At 44.6% G+C, this 22,747-nt stretch overlaps 1 protein-coding gene across 1 annotated transcript in view; it reads right to left on the bottom strand.

Moving 5' to 3' along the window:
* Positions 1-851: 851 nt before the first annotated feature.
* Positions 852-22,747, bottom strand: part of Gk5 (glycerol kinase 5) — a 60,978-nt gene continuing 39,082 nt past the window's right edge. Inside the window, exons 12-16 of the mRNA XM_028758975.1 lie at positions 8,844-8,938; positions 5,741-5,844; positions 4,520-4,579; positions 3,265-3,398; positions 852-1,166 (exon numbers count right to left, since the gene is read on the bottom strand). Coding sequence (XP_028614808.1) covers positions 1,018-1,166; positions 3,265-3,398; positions 4,520-4,579; positions 5,741-5,844; positions 8,844-8,938 — 542 coding nt within the window. The 3' untranslated portion in view covers positions 852-1,017. The remainder of the gene's footprint in view (positions 1,167-3,264; positions 3,399-4,519; positions 4,580-5,740; positions 5,845-8,843; positions 8,939-22,747) is intronic.

The following is a 22,747-nucleotide window of genomic DNA, read 5'->3' as shown; positions in this document are numbered from 1 at the left end:
GGTGACTAGAGTAGGGGCTCAAGAGCTGGAGAGCAGCATGGGGCTGATAGCAAGATCTTCTCTCCAACACACAAGGTGCTTTCAAAGACAGGGTCTCACTGTAGCACCCAGACTGCCTGGGATGCCTGCACTGTCTGGATAGGCTCCTAGCTCATGCTCCCTGGCCTCAGGCTCGAAAGTCCCCATATTTGCCTAGCCTCAATATCCTTTTCAGTCCACTAACTAAGATGTGTTCCCCAGTGTATGCTGAGTGCCCACCTAGGCATTAATGGTGCATGCCTACAATCCCAGAATCTGAGAGATGAGGCAGGAGAATCTCAAGTTTCAAGCCAGCCTGGGCTATACAGTGACACTGTTCCTCAATGAAAACAAGGAAACAGCCCAGAGTTTGGTTGTGCAAGGAAGAATTAAGGCAGCGTTTTTATGCACGACAAAGGACAGCACTGACTAAGGAGGTCACCGAGGACTGTCATCAGAGCTCATACGAGGATGTAACACTTAACAATTATGGCTTTATACATAAAACATTTTCTCAATTACCCCTCCTTTTTAGCTATGTGGATTTCAAATAGCCCTCTTGATTTTAAATTTAAGAAAACATTTCATCATTTTTAACAAAATGTGATGGTTCCTGACCCAGAACCATTAGGGTAAATGACTATGACATATGTGCCATTGACCCCTATATTAAAAAAAAAAAAAAAGAGGACTCACAACTATCAAAATGCAGTTGGGAGTAGAGTGAAAAATGTCCTTTGGAAATCACTAGAAGAAAGAAGACACAATTTTGAGGTGTTGCTGCCTAAAAGTTTCACTAAGATTTGGATTTAAAAAATAAGTATTTGTGTGTGTGTGAGTTTTTTTTTTTTTTTTTAAATAAGAGCCAGGCTTCTTCTCTCAGCCTGTGAGGCTCGTTTCAAATCTTCTCTCAGCCATGGACAGTCCTATGGTGATCCCTGCGCGTCTCCCATCGGCACACCCTTTCAACCGGCATGCAGGTTCCCTCGGCTCCTGGGGCTATGTCGTGTTATACCAATTCATAGAGCGTCTCACGGCTTTCACCCAGTTCTTCATAGCCACCTCATACTCCTGCCACTTCTTCTGAGGCTGGAAAACCATCTCACTTTGCCTCAGCTTCTGTAGCTCTTCCTTGTCCGCCCAAAATCCTACAGAGGAAAAAAAAAACCCACTCTCAAAATCTAAGGCTAATAACGGGTTTGTGAAATGTATCCATCAGTGTATGAGTGCTGTGCTAAGGAGAACAATTAGTATGTTAAAACACAGTCCGGAACACTTGTCACTTTGGAAGCATACACATGACCAAATACTCTCGGGAATAGGTACATCAGGATTTTTAAAAAGACCTTGTACTGAGTGGTGGTGGCACACACCTTTAATCTCAGCACTCAGGAGGCACAGGCAGGTAGATCTCTGTGAGTTCAAGGCCAGCCTAGTCTATAGATGGAGTTCAAGAACAGCCATGGCTACTAGAGAAACCCAGTCTCAAAAAACAAAACAAAACAAAACAAAACAAAACAAAAAACCTTTTTTTTTTTTTTTTGCTTTTTAACTCTTAAGTTTTATTTTTGAATGGAATTATAATACTTTTTTGTTCATATTGGGGTTGAACAGAGAGCTTCACATACAACAGGCAAGTGTTCTGCCATTGATATACACACACACACACACACACACACAATCTCTAACTCTCTTTTAACTTCATTTTGTGACATGGGATCACTAAAAAGTTCTTTTTCAAACAGTATTTTGTACAAGTTATTTAAATTCAAATTCAAAATAAAATCTAGCACATATTGTTTTTCTGGAAAGACAAATTTTAATTCTTAATAAAAAGTAGACAAAGAACACATCTGAAACTATATCACAGCCTCAAAGGATAAGGTGTCTCGTCAGGAAGCTCACTACTCAAATACCTATTTATTTATTTGGTTGGTTGGTTTGGTTTTTCGAACAGGGTTTCTCTGTGTAACCCTGGCTGTCCTAGAACTTACTCTGTCGATCAGGCTGGCCTCAAACTCAAGAAATTTACCTGTATCTATGCCCCACCTCTCCCCAGAGCCAGGACAACCTCAAATACCTCTTACAAATTATATTTTCTCTAACCAACAGCAAGATAGTGTAGATGACAAGTTTGTGTGTGTGTGTGTGTGCATGTGTGTATGTGTGTGTGTGTGTATGTATGCGCAGCCATGTGAAAAGCCTCTTCCTCCCTGGATCCACTCACTTCTCTCTCCCCAGTCTGCTCTGTTAGAAGCTTAGGTCACTGCTGCCTCTAGTGGAACTCTCCCTCAAGGCTTCACACCACCGGTCTTTGAGGGTTTACCACAGATCTGAGCATCACTTGCATCTGTTTGGTCACAGAGACCAGGGACTGTGGCTTTCACCTCTTAACTCCCACTATCATGTAGAAGGCGCTCAACAGCTGATGTAAGTAGAAGAATGGCTGTTTTCTTTCTCTCTCTCTTTTTTTTCTTTTAGTTTTTCAAGACAAGGTTTCTCTGCATAGCCCTGTCCTGGAACTCACTCTGTAGACCAGGCTGGCCTCAAACTCAGAGATTCACCTGCCTCTGCCTCTGCCTCCCAAGTGCTGGAATTAAAGGTGTGCGGCATCACAGATCAGCAATTTTCTAAATGGCTGATAAAAAAAGACAGGTCTAGTGGCAAACCCCATCAAAGTCTACACCTGGATGCATCTGATCTATTTTTAACTATGCTTCAACTTCCAGGCCTCCAGGTTCACCCCCAAGGGCTATCCCGTAACCCTGGCCTGTATCCAGTGAGAACCCTGTTGGGCTGGGTTGGCTAGAATTTCCTCTCACCACTAACATTTTTTTAGTCATTTTTTAACTCTCAGTCCTCAGCCTGTTCTGGCTCGACATTTTCACTTTTCCTCGTGGCATCCATTCCAAGCGGTAACTGTAGGTTTCTATTCCTCAATGGACTCCCTGAACACCACCCGTCTTACAGTTCTTTTAATACTGTACTGAGAGAGTTCATCCTAGACCATCCCTTGCTAGAGACTGAAGTAGCTCACATTGAAATGCCCTTACTTCACAGTCCTTCTTGTAAAGAAGGGATGGGTCAGTTAGGCTTATAACAGAGGCCAGAGGCTGACCCGTGGGCTGGAAGTCTACGTATGAACACCCATGTTGACACAAGCTTTCCAGAAGCTCTCTGTCAATCTGTGACTGAGGAGGAGCTTACAAGGAAGTGGTCTTTTTTATAAAGTCCACACACACATACCAACAGCAAGGCCAGCCAGAGAGGCTGCACCCAAGCAGGACATGTCGAAGTGGGCGGGTCTGTCTATCTTCTCATTAATCAGGTCTGAAGTCATCTGCATGATGAAAGCGTTGTTACAGACGCCTCCATCTGCCCTGTGGGAAGCAGGATGCGAGGTGAGTTACTGTTAAACCACCATAAACTGGACTTTATGAAGCTAACTTTTCGGGAAAGAGTGCTGGATGTTGAACCAGAGCTTTGGGGGTGCTAAGCAGGCCTGTACCACTGAGCTGCCACCTCAACCTGCCTACACTTTTATTTTTATTTTCAAAATGATATCACTTGATGCTGAAGTTATGACAAGATCTTTACAACAGAAACAAAACCAGAAAGATCTCATGAAGCTTAGGTTGGCCTGGACTCACTAGTTGAAGATGTTCCAATCCTCCGGCCCCTGCCTCCCAAGTGCTGCAAATAGGCACCAGGGCTGGTTTAAAGGATCTTACTGAGTAATCTTCAAATACTTTTTTTTTTAATTCTTAATTTAATTTATTCTTTGAGAAGTTCACACATCTTCATAATTCATATTAACTATGTCCACCCCTCCCCGTCTCTCACCTCCCCACAATTTCTGTCTATCCACCCTTCCCTACAATGTTTTTTCTCATGTTTGTATCTATCCATCTTGTTTTGTAACCCACTGAGTCTAACTAGGGCCACCAATGTGGCCATGGCTTTAAGCTTGCTGTTGGAGTCTGGTAGGCTCGGGAGTGGGTATCCAACAGAAGACACTGACTCCCCTTCTCCCAGACAAATCCTGCTCTTCATTCAGGTCTTGGCACCTCTCACTAGATTTGTCACTAGTTCCAGATCATGCAAGATGAACTACAGCCAACAGAAGAGCTCATCTGGATATAAGAGACGGTAAGACAGTCTGATGCTTCCACATACAACATGGTGGTAATGATTTGTACATAGAAAAGACATTTGACTAGAGCCCCTGAAGTTTCACATTGTGCTAGTCTCACCAATCTAAAACTAGCACTTTCATCTCCAAATTGCTATGACCAACAATTGTATTACCAAAGAGCTAGGCATAAGCTTTGGAAGTCATGGAAAAGATCAAAATAAGTAACAGCCTCCTCTTCTTTTAATTTCTAGTTTGATTGTTTCGTAGTTATAGGGTTCAAACCCAGGGAAATGTTCAATCGCTGACCTCTCAGGCTGATTTACCTGTAGCTCCTAACTGGACCTGTTAGAAACAAGGCTTACATACCGGATATTTGTGACAGGAATCTGGATTTCTCTCTGCAGCATATCATATAACTGTTTGTTCCTAGTCAAAGACAAGATAACTATTGAGAGCATATTCTTGTCATAACTCTGTATTTCAGTCTGGTGTTTAAAAAAAAACTATTTATATTTACTTGACTTGACAAAAGATGCAAAAGCAACTATTAAAGAAATACTGGCCAAGTGGACATCACGTAATCTATGCTCAACTACAAAAGCAGAGTTAGAGACAGTTGCCAGCTGCTATGTGGGTGCTGGGAACCGAACATGGATCTTCTACAAAGCAACCACTGCTCTTAACCACTGAGCTAGCTTTCTAGTCTCCAAATATTATATTGGAGAGATGGCTCAGTGTTTAAGAGCACTTGCTATTCTTCCAAGAGACCTAAGTTCAGTTCTCAGCACCCAAACAGAGACTCAGAATAGTCTGTAAGTTTGGTTCCAGAGGATCCAACACCCTCTTCTGTCTCCTGTAGGCACCAGGAATGTATGTCATAGATGCAGGCAAGACATGATGAACATAAAATAAAATTTAGATTTTTAAATAAAATAAAAACTTAAAACATGTACATACCCATTACATTGAAGGCATGTGCTTAATTAAAATTAAGAGGCTTAGCAAGGTGGCTCAGCAGGTTAATTGTGATGGACACCAAGCCTAGAGACCTTAGTTGGATCTCTAGAAGCCTTATAACAGTGAAAGGGAAGAACCGAGTTCACAACATTGCTTTTTGGCCCCACACACGCACTGTAGTGCATAAACATCCCGACCCAAGCACACATATAAATAATAATAAAATAAACATCTTGAAATAAAATTAAGAGAAGCTTCTCTTTCATTTTATAAAATTAAGTCGCTCTCACTTGTAATTTCAGTACTGGGAGGCTAAGCAAGGGATTTTGAAGCCATGATTTTGAAGCCAGCCTGGGCTACAAGTTGAGTTTTAGGCCAGCCCAAGTAGTATAATACCCTCTCTCAAAACCAAAACCAAACCAAACCAAACCAAACCAGTCCTTCAAGAGCTAGAGACACGGCTCAGAAGTTAAGAACATATACATATTTTAAAAGAATTCTTCCATCAAAATAATAATGATAATAATAATAATAATAATCCTGCTCAACATAAAATTTCAGTTTGGTAGCAAGTCTATAAAGGAACTGACAAAGTCTGAAGGCAGCAGAGGGAGTCCCAACAGGCTTTACCTGAAAGCTATCGACTCCAGTATTGCTCGGACGAGATGGTATTTACTAGTGGAATGCTTCAAACCCATAAAAGAGGCACAGGCACAGGGGTCATTTAATGGAGCCTAAAGTAAGAGATAAAATAACATCACTTATGTTCTAAATTGCATCTACAGGCTTGAGAGTAGAATGCTTATTTAAACCATTTAAATTACAGTCCAGAGAAGTTTCTTGTATCTCAGGATGTCCTCAAACTTGAGATGATCCTCCTGCCTTCCAGGTGCTAGGATCATAAAAGCATGTGACACCATTCCTGGCTAAAGATAACTTTTTTTTTGAGACAAAGTCTTACCATGTAGTCTCAATTGGTCTGGAACTCATTATATAGACCAGGCTGTCCTCAAACTCACAGAAATTGACCTGCCTTCTGTCTTCCAAAGCTAGGATTACAGACGCTTGCCAACATACTCAGCCATTGTCTTTTGGTAGGGTTCCCATGGTCTTGAATTCACTATGTAGGCAAAACCAGCCTTGAACCCCTGATCCTGTTTCTACCTCAGGCTTCAGCCATCCCGTTGAAGTTTTTAAAATGTTTGTTTAATTTTTATGTACAGCCCATGTTCTTGTAGGTGTATGCCTCATGTGTGTATGTACCCGTGAAAGTCAAAAGGGGGCACTAGATCCCCTGGAGCATGACACGCAGGGTCCCAGACCATTGTGAACTGGGAAGCAAACGCTGGACCTCTGGAAGAGCAGCAAGCTGAAGCCTCACCCTCACCTCTTTTAAATTGTATACTTTGTATTACTCTGGAGGTGTATTAGGTGATAAGAAGCTACTGAGAATTGTCAAAACAGTCACTATAAAACCCCTAGCCCCTCCCCCCCCTTTTTTTTTAAATTTCAAAAAGGATCAGCAGTGAGCTAACCAAATCCTACTTTTGTAGCTGTGGCTGGATCTAGATTGTATAGTCTGTCAGGGGTCCGATATGTTAACTCAATGTTACATTGTTGCACATTAGTTTCCTCTAAATTGAAACATTCCTTCTAGGAGAGAGGGTAGGGGGCTCATGAAAGGTCACCTGCCTGGGAGTGTAGAAATTTGCTAGTCTTAAAGGGGGAAACAACTGCTAAGGGAGGAGACTCCGGGAAGTTACTGAGATTTCCCTGACTTGCAAGCTGTGCAGAGCTCCAAGATATAGCTTTCAGGGCTGCTTTATAGGGCCACTTTTTCTTCTTCTTTCTTTTTTTTTTTCTGAGCTATCCTTGCCCTTGTTAGATGCCTGTACTTCCATTATTAGTAACCCCAATAAAAACATACTAGTTCACCAAGTTTGTACTGTGTTGTTATTAAACTGTCTGCTTTTGGTTGGTTCTCTTTCTGTTGTAAGTATGTATGTGTGTGTTGAATCTTGCCTGAAAACTCTGCCATACAACATGTATATTAAACACTAAGCCTATTTTAAAACTTTGATGTGAAAAATATGATATGCTATTAATTTCCCCCCCACACACACTAGTTTCTATGTTGTGTTAGCAAACTCTATGATTTCAGATTTTATCTAAGTATGGGACAAATGGGGTAGTGTGGTGGTGAATATTTTCTTTCTTTTTTTCTTTTCTTCTGCTTTCTTTCATTCTTCCTTTCTTTCTTCCTTCCTTCCTTTTTTAAAAATTAAGACAGGTTCTCATATAGCCCAAGTTGGCCTCCAATTCTCTACGTGGCCTTGAGCTCTCAACCCTACTCGGATGCACCACCACACCCTGGGTTTTGCAATACTGGAGATAAATTCAGGTCTTGATGCACCCTAGACAAGCTGCTCTAGCAATAGGGCTACATTCTACTCCCCAGCCATGACAAAAATATTTACAAGATTGGTTTTTGTTTTTTTTTTTACTTTTAAGAAGTATTTTTTAAAGATATGACTTTTACTTGTATGAGTGTGTCTGTCTGTCTGTCCATTGGTATCCACAGAAGCCTGTAGAGAGAATATCTTGTGTCTATATGGATGTAGCATCTGTCAGTAAAAATCTGATGGCCTCTAGCTTAGGCAAGAGATAGGATGTGGAACATCTGGGAGGCAGAAAGGATTCTGGGATAGTGCCGGGCAGGAGATGTACCTGGGAAGACATACAAGGACAGATGCATGGTACCTGAGCACAGGTAATAGGCCATGTGGCAGACTGTAGATTAGAATAAGTGAGTTATTTTAAGTTATGAGCTAATCAGAGAAGCACCTAGCTATATGACCAATGTATTTGTAAATATATTTTGAGTCTGAGTGTTATTTCTAGGACTAGGTTCCTCCAGACCTAACTTTTACAGAAGCCAGAGCTGGAGTTGTAGGTGATTATGAACCAGCCACCATGGGTGCTGGAAATCAAACCTGAGTCCCCTGGAAGAGCAGCAAGGGCTCTTAGCCACAGAGCCTTTTCCCCATCCTTTACGTAAAGGACTAGCAGATGCTTCCCCCATATTAATTCTGTTCTCCATCCTATGCTTGATGAAAACTTTCCCTAAGTCAGAGCAGAGGCAGCACAACTCTGCTAATGAAAGATCACTAACTTAGGCATTTCAAGGTCAGGCCATTTACTGGGTTCACTTTTGATCAGGCAAAGTATCCTATCATAGTAACTGAAAAGAAGGTTCTTTTGGAAAAAGCTGATGGCACTTACAGATACACTTCAGAATAAGTACATTAACTATGTATGTGTATCATTACATCTCTTTTGGAGGGGCTTGTTTGCTTGTTTTTAAGACAGGGCCTGTCTATGTAGTCTTAGATGGCCTTGAATCTACAGAGATCCTCCTGCCTCTGCCTTCAAAGTGCTGGTGCTGGGATTGAAAGCATGGACAACCATGACCAGTGACACCCTTTTCCAGTTCTTAACAGTATACTCTCCCTAAGGAAAGAACGCCCATTAGCTGATACACACTGCCCAACAGCTTGGAAGTACCTGTCTTACAACACAAGCCTAGGTCATACTGAAAGTTCTAGGACAAGCCTTCTGAATTTTAAGTCCCGCTGTGATAACGCTGCCAAGGTAAGTGCCACAGCCATGTAATCTGGGACATGGCTGGAGGAGAAAAACGTTTGCTAATGCTATTAACCTTTTAAAAGAATACCTGTAATCCACTAAAAGACGGAACAAAATAAACCCCTTCAGAATCTTCCAGGCTCAGGGCCATCTTCTCAGTCTCAGCAGCATCGGTGAAGAGATCTGCAAAAACAAATATAGGAATAACAACGAAACCCTAAAAGAAAGGGCTGGGGGAGGGACAAGTGGAATCATGTCACACAACCAGTACACGGAGGGTCCCCACAAATTAGGACCAGAAGATAAAGAGCTCCTCAATTAAGACGAAGGCATTCAGTCCTGTCTGTGCAAGGGCTTAAAGCAAAGGTTTGACAAGGGAGACAGCCCTGAAGGCCCTCTAAATAAGTTCTAAAGTAGCACACCTTATTCTTTTCATTGAAGGTATCTGGGTAAGTTGAAGAAGAATCCATTTTTGCCAATTTTTTTTTGTTCTTGTGGTTGTTTTTGTCATAATACATTATTCTCATTATTCTATTCTATTCTATTCTACTCTACTCTACTCTTCTATTCTATATAGTGATACATACCTGTAATCTCAGTACCTGGAAAGCCGAGGCAGGAGAACCACCATAGATAGGTTCAAGGCTAGCCTGGGCTACACAGTATGTCTCAAAAGCAACAAATAGAACGTTACTCTCCTTTTGCTGGGAATATAATCTATGATTTTCATTTCAGCTATTTTGGGGGTTTCCATGGCAACCTGAGTCTCACTGTTTACTATGTTAAGGACTTTTCATTGGCCAGTTAGCTATAAAACCCTAAATTTGATCCTTTGTGTATGAGGTGGCCTTTTGTTTTCTTTTTAAACAGTGTCTCACTGTAGCCCAGGTTGCCCTAAAACAGCACGTAGCCAAGGATGGTCTTGAATGATTACTCTTCCTGCTCCTATCCCCCTTGTACTGGGATTTAGCCATGTCTTCTTATACAGGCCTTTGGGTTTGTTGTTTGTTTGTTTGTATTGAGATACACACAGTTTCATGTAGCCCTGGCTGGCCTAAAAATTTCTGGGTCACAAAGGATGCTGACTCCATGATCTTCCTGCTTCTAACTCTCCAGTGCTGAGATTGCAGGCATGCACTACCATACTCGATTTATGTCATTCTGGGGGTTGAATTCAGGGTTTTGTGCACTGTAGGTAAGTACTCTGTGAATTAAGCTACAGTGAAGCCAGTTTGAAGTGACTTTCAGTGAGAAAGTGGCAGAGCTCAGGTGAAAAACCTCAGCCCCCCAATCAAGCAGATAGTACTGTCCTTTCAAACCTCAACTGAAGTGGCTTTGTTTCACTATTAGATTTGTCACCCAAAGAAGCGCTGGTTAAAGAAAGGCAAAGACACTCAATGTTGGAACTGAAGTTGATGCTCGTGACGATGATCTGGAATTGAATTTGCAGCTAAGTGTTATAGTTCCCTGCTATAATATGTAAGGTTAATCAATATAATACGTACCAACTTTATTCAATATGATAGGTATCAATATGATATCTATCATTGATAGGTATCAATCCATTAAGTTTCATTCATTTGGTCAAAATGTCCAGATGACAATTCAAAATGCCTCTGGAATTTCACAGTCACATGTTTAGCTAAGTTCACTTGGAATGGAAGCAGGAGAGTCAGGGTCACTCAGCTGCAGAGCAAGTTCAAGGTCAGCCCAGGGTACAGGAAAACCTCTCTCAACCCTCTCAATGCCCTAAATCTACCCTTAAACAGAAGTCAGGGGCAGGGAAGTGATTTAGCAGGCAAAGGTATAAAAGTAACTTTTATTCTCTTGATACAATGTTCTCTCAGAGGCTTACTGCCCCCCTCTGCTAACCCAGGCACAGTCCTGGAAGCTTCTAGCCTCCGTAAATCTTATCTAGGCCTGGAATGTTTTCAGCTTCTGAGACTTACTGCTGAATAAGCTCACCGTTTCTAGTTCTTTCTGAACTCTGGATGGTTGGTCAACTCAGTTGTTCTGGTTCAAAACTCTTCTTATGCTGACTGATTCAATCTGGCTTCTCACTGGGCTTCTGACTGATTGTTCTGCTTGGCTTCATACTAACTTTGGCAATCTGTTCTAATCTTCTGGCTCCTTCTGTCTTCACCTGTGTCTAGTTTGTTCTCTCTTCAACCTGACTCTGTAAGACACTCCTGGTAAAACTGCCTCCTCTTCTCTCTGCACTGCTCCCTTAAGTAGCTTCTCTTTCCTCTCTCTTCTCATGAGTTGGGCAAATCCTATTCTGCCAAGTCTTCCTCTGACTCATCACTTTTGTCTACCACTCAATTTGACATCACTTTCAAACATGGATGCTTTCTTCTACAAACTAACTTTACCTTCACTGTTTGGGATTAAAGGTGTATGTATACTAAGGCTGAGTCATAACCCAGCTAGAAACAGGTTTTTCCAGTAAATAACAATCTCAGAGTTCACCATGTGATCAAATACCCTGTAACATAAAGGCACTTGCTACCAAGTTTTGATCCCAAAACCTCTACAGCCCTTTGCCCTGAATAAACTCCCCCCCCCCCAACCGTTTGGTCTGGTGTTGTCTGTTCTAAGCTGCGCACCAAAGTCTAACACTGGTGCATTGGCTGGGAACTGAACCCAAGCCTCCCTCGTGGCAGGCGAGAGGCCGAATACTTTGGGTACCGCAGCAGCTCCTGCCAGCTGCCAGCTGCTGTAACCCCGTGCAGCCACGTGGTTTGCTGCCACCTCTGCCAACCCCACTGCCACCGCTGCCACTGCGACTTCATCTGCTGCTACCTCCCGTCACCGACCTCGTTCTTTCCACCGCTGCTGCAGACCGACTCCATCCGCCACTGTGAGGCTCACAAAGCTTCCACCACGTGAGCTGTGCCTCTGCAGCCCCCAGGCCTACACAGACCTCATGGTTCCACCTTTCCTGATACCAGATTGCACAAGCCCACAAACACACACTGGCATATTCATTGGTAAGGAGCTTCCAATTGGTGGGAGGGACCCTATAAGCCCAGATAGGCTAAGGGGTTGGCTTTTCATTGCCCCAGTCCATATGACTGGCTCTAGCTGACCTACAACTTAGGACATTGGCCAATTAGGGGGTGACTCCCCCCCTCGAAAGTAGTTCACAGCTCCCCCCAAGCTCTTGCAGCAGCCGAAAATCCTGGTACCACGTTGAGCTATTTTCTGGTGAAACTCTGGGAGTTCCGCCGCAGCCGAGGCCCCTAGATATTCTCATGACGACATGATATCTAGGCTGTTTGCCTGATTTCATTGCCGACTTTTCTTTCGGGACGCCGATACAAATAGCTCGGTAAAAGCCCCCCCATCACCCAGTGGGCACCACACTGTCTTCGACTGCACCCACAGACACCCCACTGGGTTCATCACCCAGTGGGCACCACACTGTCTTCGACTGCACCCACAGACACCCCACTGGGTTGTCTCCTGAAAAATCTCAAATCTCTAAAATTAACGCCTGATTTGAGGCCTTCCAAATTGATACACCTCTACAATAAGGTCTGGGTTCGGTACCCTCTAGATAATGGACTAAAGTGGCCACTTAATGGCACGCTAGACCCAATCATTTTAAAAGGTCTTAACACATACTGCCAGCAGTCTGGTAAATGGAAAGAAATTCCCTATATTCAAGCATTTATCTACCTTCGTTGTAATCCTTCCATGTGTTCTGCCTGTTCCACACTCAAGGTTCTCTTAGCCATAAAACCTGCTCAACCCCCATTAGATGACCTCACACCCTTAGATCCAGCTGATGAACCTCCTCCCCTCTGTCACAGACCTGTTTCCATGCTGCCGAAAACCCAAACTGCTGCCTCGGTTTCTTCTTCTCACCAGGATACCTCAGAGTCTACTGGCTCGACCTCCCCAGACTCCTCCCTCCTTCTGTGCCAGCTGCAGGCCACTCTAATCACCCTGTGTTGGCACCAACCTTTACCCCTCCTATCACGTGTTCTAAGGCCACAGCCAAACCTCCAATTCCTTCTCCTCCAGGGATACCTAAACCAGCATCTGTTCTTCCTCTAAGGGAAGTGGCTGGCGTTGACAGTCTGGTCAGAGTACATGTCCCTTTCTCACTGAGTGAACTTTCTCAAATAGAGAGCAGACTGGGTTCCTGCACCTCTAACTCCTCTGCCTTTATCAAAGAGTTCCAGTACATCACCCAATCCTATAGCTTGACTTTCCATGATGTTCATATGATTCTCCCTAACAATTTACTTCCTGGTGAACGCAGGTGAGTTTGGGAAGAGGCAAAAATGCATGCAGATCAGATTCATCAAACAGACAGAACATATCCAATCGGATCTGAGGCAGTTCCTGACCAGGATCCTCGATGGGATTATAATTCCGCAGGTGGTATCTTAGCCAGAGATAGATTTATAACATGGCGTTTTGGCAGATCTAAGAAAGGCAGCATTAAAGCCAGTAAACTTTGAGAAACTCCAAGAGGTTGTCCAGGACAAACAGGAAAACCCATCTCAGTTTTTAGAACGCCTTACAAAGGCTTTATTGCAGTATATTAATTTCGACCCTGAAAACCCAGAAGGTAAGCAACTTCTTATGACCTACTTTTTTTCCCAGAGCTACCCTGACATAAAAGCTAAACTTAGATGACTGGAGAGGGGCCCTGACTCCACAGGCAGACGTCTTGGCGTCGGCATTCAAGGTGTACCATGAGAGAGATGAGAAAGCACAAAAACAGAAATACCACATGCTGGCAAAGGCTATCCAACCAATCTCAGCCACTACCCCAGACTCCTGGTCTTTGAAGGCTCAGGGACCACCTGGCTCCTGCTATAAATGTGGTCAACATGGTCATTGGGCGAAGGCCTGCCCCAACCCCAGCAAGCCAAGGAGACCATGTCCTAGGTGCCATCAGAAGGGACATTGGGCTGTCGATTGCCCTCATGTCACTCAGAAAAGGGACATCACTCCCAGAAAACCCTTCAGCTGACGTTCTAGTCTTGGCTATGGAGGACTGACAGAGTCCAAGCTCTCCTGACCTGACCATGCCTATCACTACCAGGGAGCCCCGGGTAGAAATTATGGTATGTGGAAGACCCATCTCCTTCCTCTTGGACACTGGGGCCACTTACTTGGTCCTGACAGAGTTTTGGGGACCCACCTCACCTTTGCGTTTTCCTATTGTCAGGGTAGGAGGACAACCTTACCTTCCTCACCAGACCCCCCCCCCCCATTTAGTACCTCTCACCCATTCCTTCTTGGTAGTGCCTACATGTCCTGTCCCCTTATTGGGAAGAGATATTTTAGCTAAGTTGGGAGCTTCTATTTCATTTGCTCCACCAATTTACCTAAGCCCAAGCTCGCCAGCAGTTCCTCTGCTCCTCCTTCCAGCCAGTCAACCTACCAACACTAACATGTTATTTCCCTTACCAGCTTCTCAGGTGGACCCCCGAGTTTGGGACGTCCAGAACCCCTCTGTTGCTAAACATCATTCTCCTGTTGTCACCCAGTTACGGGACTCCACCAGGTACATCACCCAAGCTGAATACCCTCTCTCTCTCCAGAGCCTCAGAGGACTTAAGCCTATCATTTCTTACCTCTTAAGGAAAAAACTTCTTCGCCCCATCTCTTCCCCCTTTAACACCCCTATACTGGCAGTTAAGAAACCTAATGGTGCCTATCGACTGGTTCAAGACCTCAGGCGCATTAACTCTGCAGTGGTTCTCCTCCCCTTTTTTTCTTCTCTTCATAATAAGAAAAAGGGAAGTATGTTGGTGTCAGGCCCGAACCCAGTGACATCACATCTAGGTGACCCCTACATCATTGCCAAGGCAACCGCCATACACTCCCAGAATCCACCTGGCTACCTCACCTTCACCTGGGAAAGGCTACGTCATTGCCCATATAAAATAGGCAGAACTTCCTGACCTTGTCCTCTTTCTCCGCCATCTCCCTCTATCTCTCTTCCCCCACCTTTGCCCTTTGCCCTGAATAAACTCCCTCGTTGGAACCGTTTGGTCTGGTGTTGTCTGGTTCTAAGCTTCACGCCAAGTCTAACACAAGGGACTCAGGAGTTCAAGGCCAGCTTCGACAATGGAGAAATTTTGAGGATAATCTGGGCTACAAATGACTTGTATCCAAAACAAAATAAAAAATCCTGTTTAATTTTTATAATCAAGATAAGACATGCCAGATCAAAGCTAGATGTCTAGCTGGGTACATTAATTCCACCTTCCAGTTTAGTGTTTCTATAGGATTCCTGAGAGCCCCAGCAAGTGTGTCTCTGATTCTTGTGTCTTCTCTTGGATTAGTCCTTCTGTTTGCCTTGTCCAATTTTAATATGGAACTTTTGTTTTATTTTATATTTCATTATGTCTTAGAAAACCGTTTTCTTTTTTTCTTTACTTTTTCTTTTTAATTTTTTTTTTTTTAAGACAAGGTTTCTCTGTGCAGTTCTAGCTGTCCTGGAACTCACTCTGTAGAGGACACTGGCTGGCCTCCGCTTCCCAAATGCTGGGATTAAAGGTGTTAGCCACCACTGCCCGGCTGAGAGTGTGTTTTCAAAGGAGAGACAGAAAGAGGGTGGATAGGATGGGAGGGGAGAAGGAAATAGAAAGTGTAAAGGGAGAGGTTTTAGGATCAAACCCGGACAAATGGCTAACTGAGAGCTCTGGCTGCCAGCCTCCCTCAGTCCCTCCCTGGGAAAGGTCCTGGCTGCTCAGCACTTTCCACTCCTACCCTGAACTCTCCAGCCCTGGTGTCACTGCCCTTCCCCAGCCATTAGGGCTGCACAGTCTCTAGGCCCCTCGGTCTGCGGCTCCTGTCTTGCTCCGCCCCCTCTTCTCTTCTCTTCTCTCCTCCTCCCACCTCTCTCTTCCTCCCCCCACCTCTCACCTCTCAAGGCCAGGTTCAATCCGGACCCTTCCAGATGCCTCTGGCTGCACTCTCCCATTTACCTACAATAAACTTTCTCAGTCCATACCTAGGAGGGCACATGTCCTCAGTGTTTTCATCCAAAGGGATGAAAAACTGTGTGATCAAGATATATTACAAGGGAAAAAATATTTTCAATATTTTCAAAATTTCAAAGGAAAAAACGGGAAAAACAATGTCAGGTCAAGGGCACACGGTAAAAGGTTTCCTTCCTTCCCTTCTTCCCTTCTTCCCTTCTTCCCTCCGTCCCTCCATCTCTCCCTCCCTCCCTCCCTCCCTCCCTCCCTCCCTCCCTCCCTCCCTCCCTCCCGCCCCACTTGCCATGAAGACAGAAGTTCAGCAGAGGGGAACTAAAGCACACTGCACTGCGTAGCCAGAACACCAGGGCGCAGCCCCTGCCACGCTATCAGAGAGACCCCTGAAAAAAGGCATCCAAGATACATACCTTGTAATGATCTTTTTCAAAGGCTGCCAAAGAAGATGTGACTACAGATAATTAGTAAACCAGAGTCACGGAGAACGACTCTCTAGGCAGAACACTTCCAAGACTGGCCGCCAGGTGGCACTACTGAGCGACAGACTCAAACACCAAAGCAAATGCTTGGAAGACAGAAAGGACAATGGAAACAGCCCAAGGGCAACGGAGGAGTTTGCAGTCTTAGCCCATCCAAATGTGCTGTCTACAAGAACAACTTAGGGGGCTGCAGGGATGGCTCAGTGGTTGAAAGCACTTTTTGCTCTTGCAGATAACCTGGGTTCAGTTCCCAGATAACATGGTGCCTCCCACCCATTCTAGTTCTAAGGGATCCGATCCCCACTTCTGACCTCTGTTGGCACACAGGCAAAGCAGAAAATAAATAAATAAGACATTAATATAAGAAAGAAAAACCTACAATATCAAAACTCCCTGCAGGATTTAAACACAAATCTCATAACTAGCCTAATGTCAGAAACACCTTAAAACTGGTTAATTTTCTTAATCCTTTGCAAGAGAATAGATAATGAAGCCCAAGATGCCTCAGACATTGAGATTATCCGAGAAAAACTTGACGGCAACTATGGGTCACAGTCTGAGAAGCAGGCTTAAAACCAAAGGCAGAAAGCTTAGCAAAGGAGCAGAAGGGGGCTGAGGAAACAGATCTGCATTGAGAGCACCAGCTGTGGGCTGGCCGGGAGTGCTGGTGAGTGCCTTTGATTCCAGCACTCTGGAGGCAGAGGCCCAGAGGTTTTTGAGTTAGAAGTCAGCCTGGCCTACAAAATGAGTCCCAGGACAGCTATAGCTAGACAGAGAAACCGTCTCGAAAAAACAAAAACCAAAAACCAAACCAAAAGAACAACAAAAACAAAAAACAAAAAAAGAACACTGGCTGATTTTCTGGTGGACTCAGGTTCGATTCCCAGCTCCAACATGACAGCTCACAACCGGCTATAATTCCAGCTCAGTGAGATCTGATGCCTTTTTCTGGCCACTGAGGGATCAAGTACACATATGGTACAAACATACACATAAAATCAAAATAAATATTTAATATAATGTCCTTTCTTAATTAAAAAAGAAAGAAAGAAAATAGAAGACATGAAGAGTGGCCAAATGAGGATTTTAGAAACAAAAAATGTAATAAAAATAAGAACTCATTTGGATTGTCAAAGTAAAATGGAGACGACAGAGGAAACTGGAAAAACTGGTGACAGGATGACAAAAATTACTCTGGGCACGAGGAAAAGGACTGAAGAAGCAAACAAGAAACAGAGCTCCTGGGACTATGGGGAAATAAAATGGCGGGGTCCTCTCATTTGAGCCACGGAAGTAGAGTACAAGGAAGAGAAACTACTCCTTGAAAAATAAGTTACTATAAACTACAACAGTAAAAGAAAAAAAAAGTATACATTCAGGGGTTCCTAGAGTAATGTACAAGGCTCTGGGTTGGACCCCTGGCACCCCCAAATCAAAAGGTATTGCTCAGTAGAGTAAGTGCAGAAAACTGTACCAAGGCCACAGTGCAGAAGCTGGACCATAAAGCAGTGCTAACTGTTTGAGATGACAGCCATGTGTTCCTGGTGCAAATGTTACAGAATTCAACACATGAACTGAAACAACACATAGCACCACATTAAGACAGAAGGTTTCTTTCTATTTATAGATGGGTCTCATGTAACCTAGGCTGGTCTCTAACCTCCCAGGAGTCAGGATCACTGGTATAGTATACACTACCACGACCTGCTAACGCACATGATCTTTATGACGGTTTTGAGGTGCTGTGGGTCTAACCCAGAACCTTACTACTAGGAAAACAGTTTATTGTCCAACTATACCTCAAGCTGACAGACTAGTTAAAAATAATCAACAAATAACATTACTCTGAGTATAATGGTACATGTGTGTCATCTCAGCAGCAGAGAGGCTGAGACGAAAAGGGTGCCAGAAGTTGAGCTACAGATTGAGACCTGACTCAGGAAAAAGGAAGGAAGGAAGAGAAGGAGGAAGGAAGGGAGAAAAAGAGGAAAGGAGGGAGGAGGGGTGGAAGTGGAGGCTCTCTAAGCAAATAAAAAAGAATCTCAACAAATTCCAAACAGAAATATATGCTTAGACACACCACAACAGAGCTAAAAGCCAAAAGTTAAAGATAAAGGAAAAACAAAATTGGGAGGCCACAAATGTGGTTCAGTTGGTAGCATGCTTGCCAGACACTCCTGGAGCCCTGGACTCCGTCCCCAGTACCGGGTAATCCAGGCATGGGTGGTGTAGGCTTGTAATCCCAGCATTTGGGAGATGGAGACAGAGGATCGGAAGTTCAAGGTCATCCTTCACTACCTAGCCAGTTCCAGGACAACCTGGTATTCATGGGATCCTGTATCAAAAGACAATAGAAACCAAACAAACCACAGCCAAACTACATTGAGGAACAAACATTCCAGTGACTGTGGCCTGGGCGTTTCTCAGCAGAAAGTCTGAAGCCAAAGGTAACAGAACAATGCCACATTTTATCTTTTACTTGCATCCATCTATCTATCTGTTTATTTATTTTGGTAGCACTGGGAGTTAAGCCCAGGGTCTGGTGCCAGGCAACGGCTCTGCCTCTGAGCTACACTCCAGCCCAGAACAACATCTTTTAAATTACGAAAGAAAAAAAGAGTATTGTTCCAGAATTCTACATCCAGTACCATTAAACTGCAGAAGAAAAACAAAACCAACCCCCCACCATCTCCAATGGGAAAGCATTAAGAACATTTGTTATCAACTGACATACAAGTTTTAAAAATAAGGAGCCCAGCAAAGGGGCGCAGTGAGAAGAGCTGCTTGGGTCCAAGTCTGCCACTGGGGGTTGTGAGGTCATTATCACAAAGCACAGGGGACAGAGTGAGGGACGCACATTGAGTCCTCTTGGCAGACCTGCTTACATGACTCTGTTTGGGGGAACCATGATAATGCTCCACATTTAAACAGTGAAATAAATAATCCAGACATGGTGGTGCATGACTGTAATCCCAGGACTCAAAAGGCTGAGGAAGGGAATTGTGAGTTCAAAGCCAGGCTGGACTATATAGTGAATTCTAGGCCAGCCAAAGCCCTACAATTTATTTGCATAAAAAGTAAATAAATACAAAGTTAAAAAGATTATTTACTTATTTTAGTCAAGGTGTCTCTCTGCTAGTTAGTTTTTGTCAACTTGACACCAGGAGAAACATCTGGAATGGGAACTTCAATTTAAGATCCGCCTCCATCATGATCTGTGGGCTTGGCTTGGGTGTGGGGCATTTGCTTGATGTAACTAGACCCTGCCCATGTGGGTGGGATCCTGGATTGTATAAGCAGGTAAGCTGAGGGAACCATGGGGAGCAAGCTGTTTTCCTCCAGGGTTCCTGACTTCCCTCAATGACTGTGCCCAGTTAACCCTACAGGCTGGTTTTGGTCCACGTTTGATCACAGCAACAGAAACCCAGCTAAAGGACAGCGTCACTCTGACCCAGGCTGACCTGGAACTCACCGCATCCCTTCCTCACGTTCTCATGAGCCGAGATCACAGGCATATAAGAAATCAACTCCTCTCATGAGGCACACGTCTCTCTCATGGGAAAGAGCCAGAGAACAGGGGCCATTTAGTTCAAGTAAACAGTTTGGAATGTGTGCTTACAAAGGAGTCTAATGGGAATTGCTTGGGGCAGGCAGACACAACCAGGACTAGCAATTAAAAGTGATCCTACTAAGAAAGATGTCCCCTGACCTTTGTCAGCTGAGGGCGGCGGAGCTGAGAACTGTCACCACTGTGGAAGAGAAAAAGCATTTGGGCATGTTTTGCCCCTGCTGTCCTTTGTACTCTGGTCCTCACTCAGTACATGGACCACTCCTCAACCAAAGACCTCTTCTACCTGTGTAAGCATCCTGATCTCTTATTCTGCATCCAGCTCAACCATTCTGTTTCTGAGACAGATTTTTTCTGTGTATCCCTGGCTGTCCTGGAACTCTCTGTCTCTCTGCAAACCAGGCTGGCCTTGAACCCAGAGATGCATCTGCCTCTGCCTCCTGAGAGCAGGGATTAAAGATGTGCACCACCATGGCCAGGCCAGCCTAACCATTTGGTTTTTGTTTGTTTATTTGGTTTTGTTTTTTAAAAAGATTTTATTTATTTTATGTATGTGAGTACAATGTCACTGTCCAGACATACCAGAAGAGGGCATCAGATGCCATTACAGATGGTTGTGAGCCACCATGTGGTTGCTGGGAATTGAACCCAGGACCTAGCAGTTAGCACCAAGACATATGTAGAAAATAAATATTTGTAAATATTTAGGAATGAAAGTAAGTATTGCAGAAGACTAACCTCAGAGCCTTAAACATGCTTGGGGCACTGTAACAGGGTACTATAATATCTCCAGCCCATCTGGATACCTATCTATCACTGTCATGGACAGGGTCTCACCAGAAGTTCCCGCTGTCAGGCAGTGTTCATTATGCAGCACAGGGTAGTGAGTCCTCCAGGGAGCTGATGTGATGGTGCGTGTCATCACACCCGATGGACTTAAACTTTCTTAAGACGAGATGCTATGTTACCTAGGCTAACCTTGAAGAACGTCTAAAGGAAAGCAAGTCTCCCGTCTCTGGTAGCTATGCCTAAAGACACACCCCACTGCACCCTCATTAGTATTCCAGACAGTTAATGCACGTCTTTCTTGGAGATTGAGACTTCTGAGAGTACAGGAGTGTGACCTGTGCCAACCAGTGTGCAGTTGCAGGCACATCCTGACCACTCACTTAGAACTGAATAATAAAGTTTACAGACGTGAAATGTTCCTCAGACTGAAATAATAAAGACACTGAAGAAGGCTGTGGCAGGGGAGCAAAGCAGACAGTCTCTAGAAAGGGCTGTGAAGAACTGTGAAAAGGAAGAAATAAACCTGAAAGAAAGATAGCTAACAGGGTCTCTATGTAGCCCTGGCTAGCCCAGAACCTGTGGGGATCATCCTGCAAAGGCTGCAGAGATGTGTACTTGTCCGTGAGTGTGTGTGTGTGTGATCACACCCAGTTTGAAGCTGACTTAATTTCCCTTGTATTTAAGGGTAGAAGGTTGGGAGGAGGCAGTAATGATCTGTGCCTTAGTTACAGCCTGGGAGAAGAGTAGAGCTACTCAGTGTGACAAGCTCTGTTTCCAGAATACAGTTTAGGATTTTTATCAACTTACTCATAAATTCTCATAGAGGGATACATTCAAATAAATGTTTACTTTTTCATGTAGATTTCAGGCAAAGAGAGCAAGAATTAACTACCGAGGGCCTGAAACTGAAAGGTAAATCTCAACCGACTACCTCCTCTAGTTGAAACAATTGTTGCATTTTCTGCGCAGAGGCGGTAGGGCCTTAGGCAGGGCTTGTCTCCAATCTGAGCTCGGAGTCCTAGGGCCTTCCCAGGTCCCTGTCCTGGCTCTCTCTGTGACAGGCTTTCTGTGAGAATCAGCAGGAACAGCCCCAGCCCAGCTGACCAGCAAGCATTCTGTAACAGGCATGTGGTATCATATGGAGCCTGGAATCCAATGAACGTGAAATTCAGTGTTCTTGGCTTTTCTTCCTATCTCCATGGGGGTGAAACTGAAAAGCATTGACTAAAAAGAGAAGAAATATGTAAACTATATTATTTCTATTTCTGATAACCTAGAAGAGTTTTGTTGTTGGTGGTGTTGGTGGTGGTTTTTTTGTTTGTTTTGTTTTTGTTTTTCTCCATGTACTCCTGGCTGTCCTGGAACTCAGCACTGTAGACTAGGCTGGCCTCGAACTGTCACAGAGATCTGCCTGCCTATGCCTCCCAAGTGCTAGAATTAAAGGTGTACACCACCAAGTCTTATAAAACTTCAAAACTATTTTTAACCTTACAGCTAGTGTTCTTAGCCACTGAGCCACGCCCCCAGTTCCCAGACTTTCTCTTTGGTATGGCGAGGGGAAGGTTTTTATTGTGGCTGTAAGAGAACAGCCAGGAGCACCTGGACTTGTCCAGAGCAGGGACATAAAGAAGTAGACTGAACATGGGGTCAGCAGTCTAGACCTGGTAGTGAGAAGCAGAATGGAAGAACTTGACGGAGAGCAGGGGGAGCAGGGGAGAGGACGGTGAGAGCAGGGAGAGCAGGGGGAGCAGGGGAGAGGACGGGGAGAGCAGGGAGAGCAGGGAGAGCAGGGGGAGCAAGGGAGAGCAAGGGAGAGCAGAGGAGAGCAGGGGAGAGCAGGGGAGAGCAGAGGAGAGGAGAGGAGAGCAGGGGAGAGCAGGGGGAGAGAGCAAAGGAGAGCGGGGGAGAGCAGGGGAGAGCAGGGGGAGCAGGGGAGAGCAAGGGAGAGCAGAGGAGAGCAGAGAGCAGGGGAAGCAGAGGAGAGCAAGGGGAGCAGGGGAGAGCAAGGGAGAGCAGGGAGAGCAGGGGGGAGCTGGGGAGAGTAGGGGGAGAGAGCAAGGGAGAGCAGAGGGAGAGCAGGGGGAGCAGGGAAGAGCGGGGGAGAGCAAGGGAAGCAGGGGAGGGGGAAGCCGGGGAGAGCAGGGAGAGCAGGGGAGAGCAAGGGAAGCAAGGGAGAGCAGGGGGAGAG

This window comes from Grammomys surdaster, unplaced genomic scaffold, assembly GCF_004785775.1.
Source record: "Grammomys surdaster isolate TR1022 unplaced genomic scaffold, NIH_TR_1.0 126248, whole genome shotgun sequence".
NCBI classification, from domain to species: domain Eukaryota; kingdom Metazoa; phylum Chordata; class Mammalia; order Rodentia; family Muridae; genus Grammomys; species Grammomys surdaster.
Note: the sequence above shows the minus strand (reverse complement) of the source record. Positions and strands in the feature narration are given on the sequence as shown.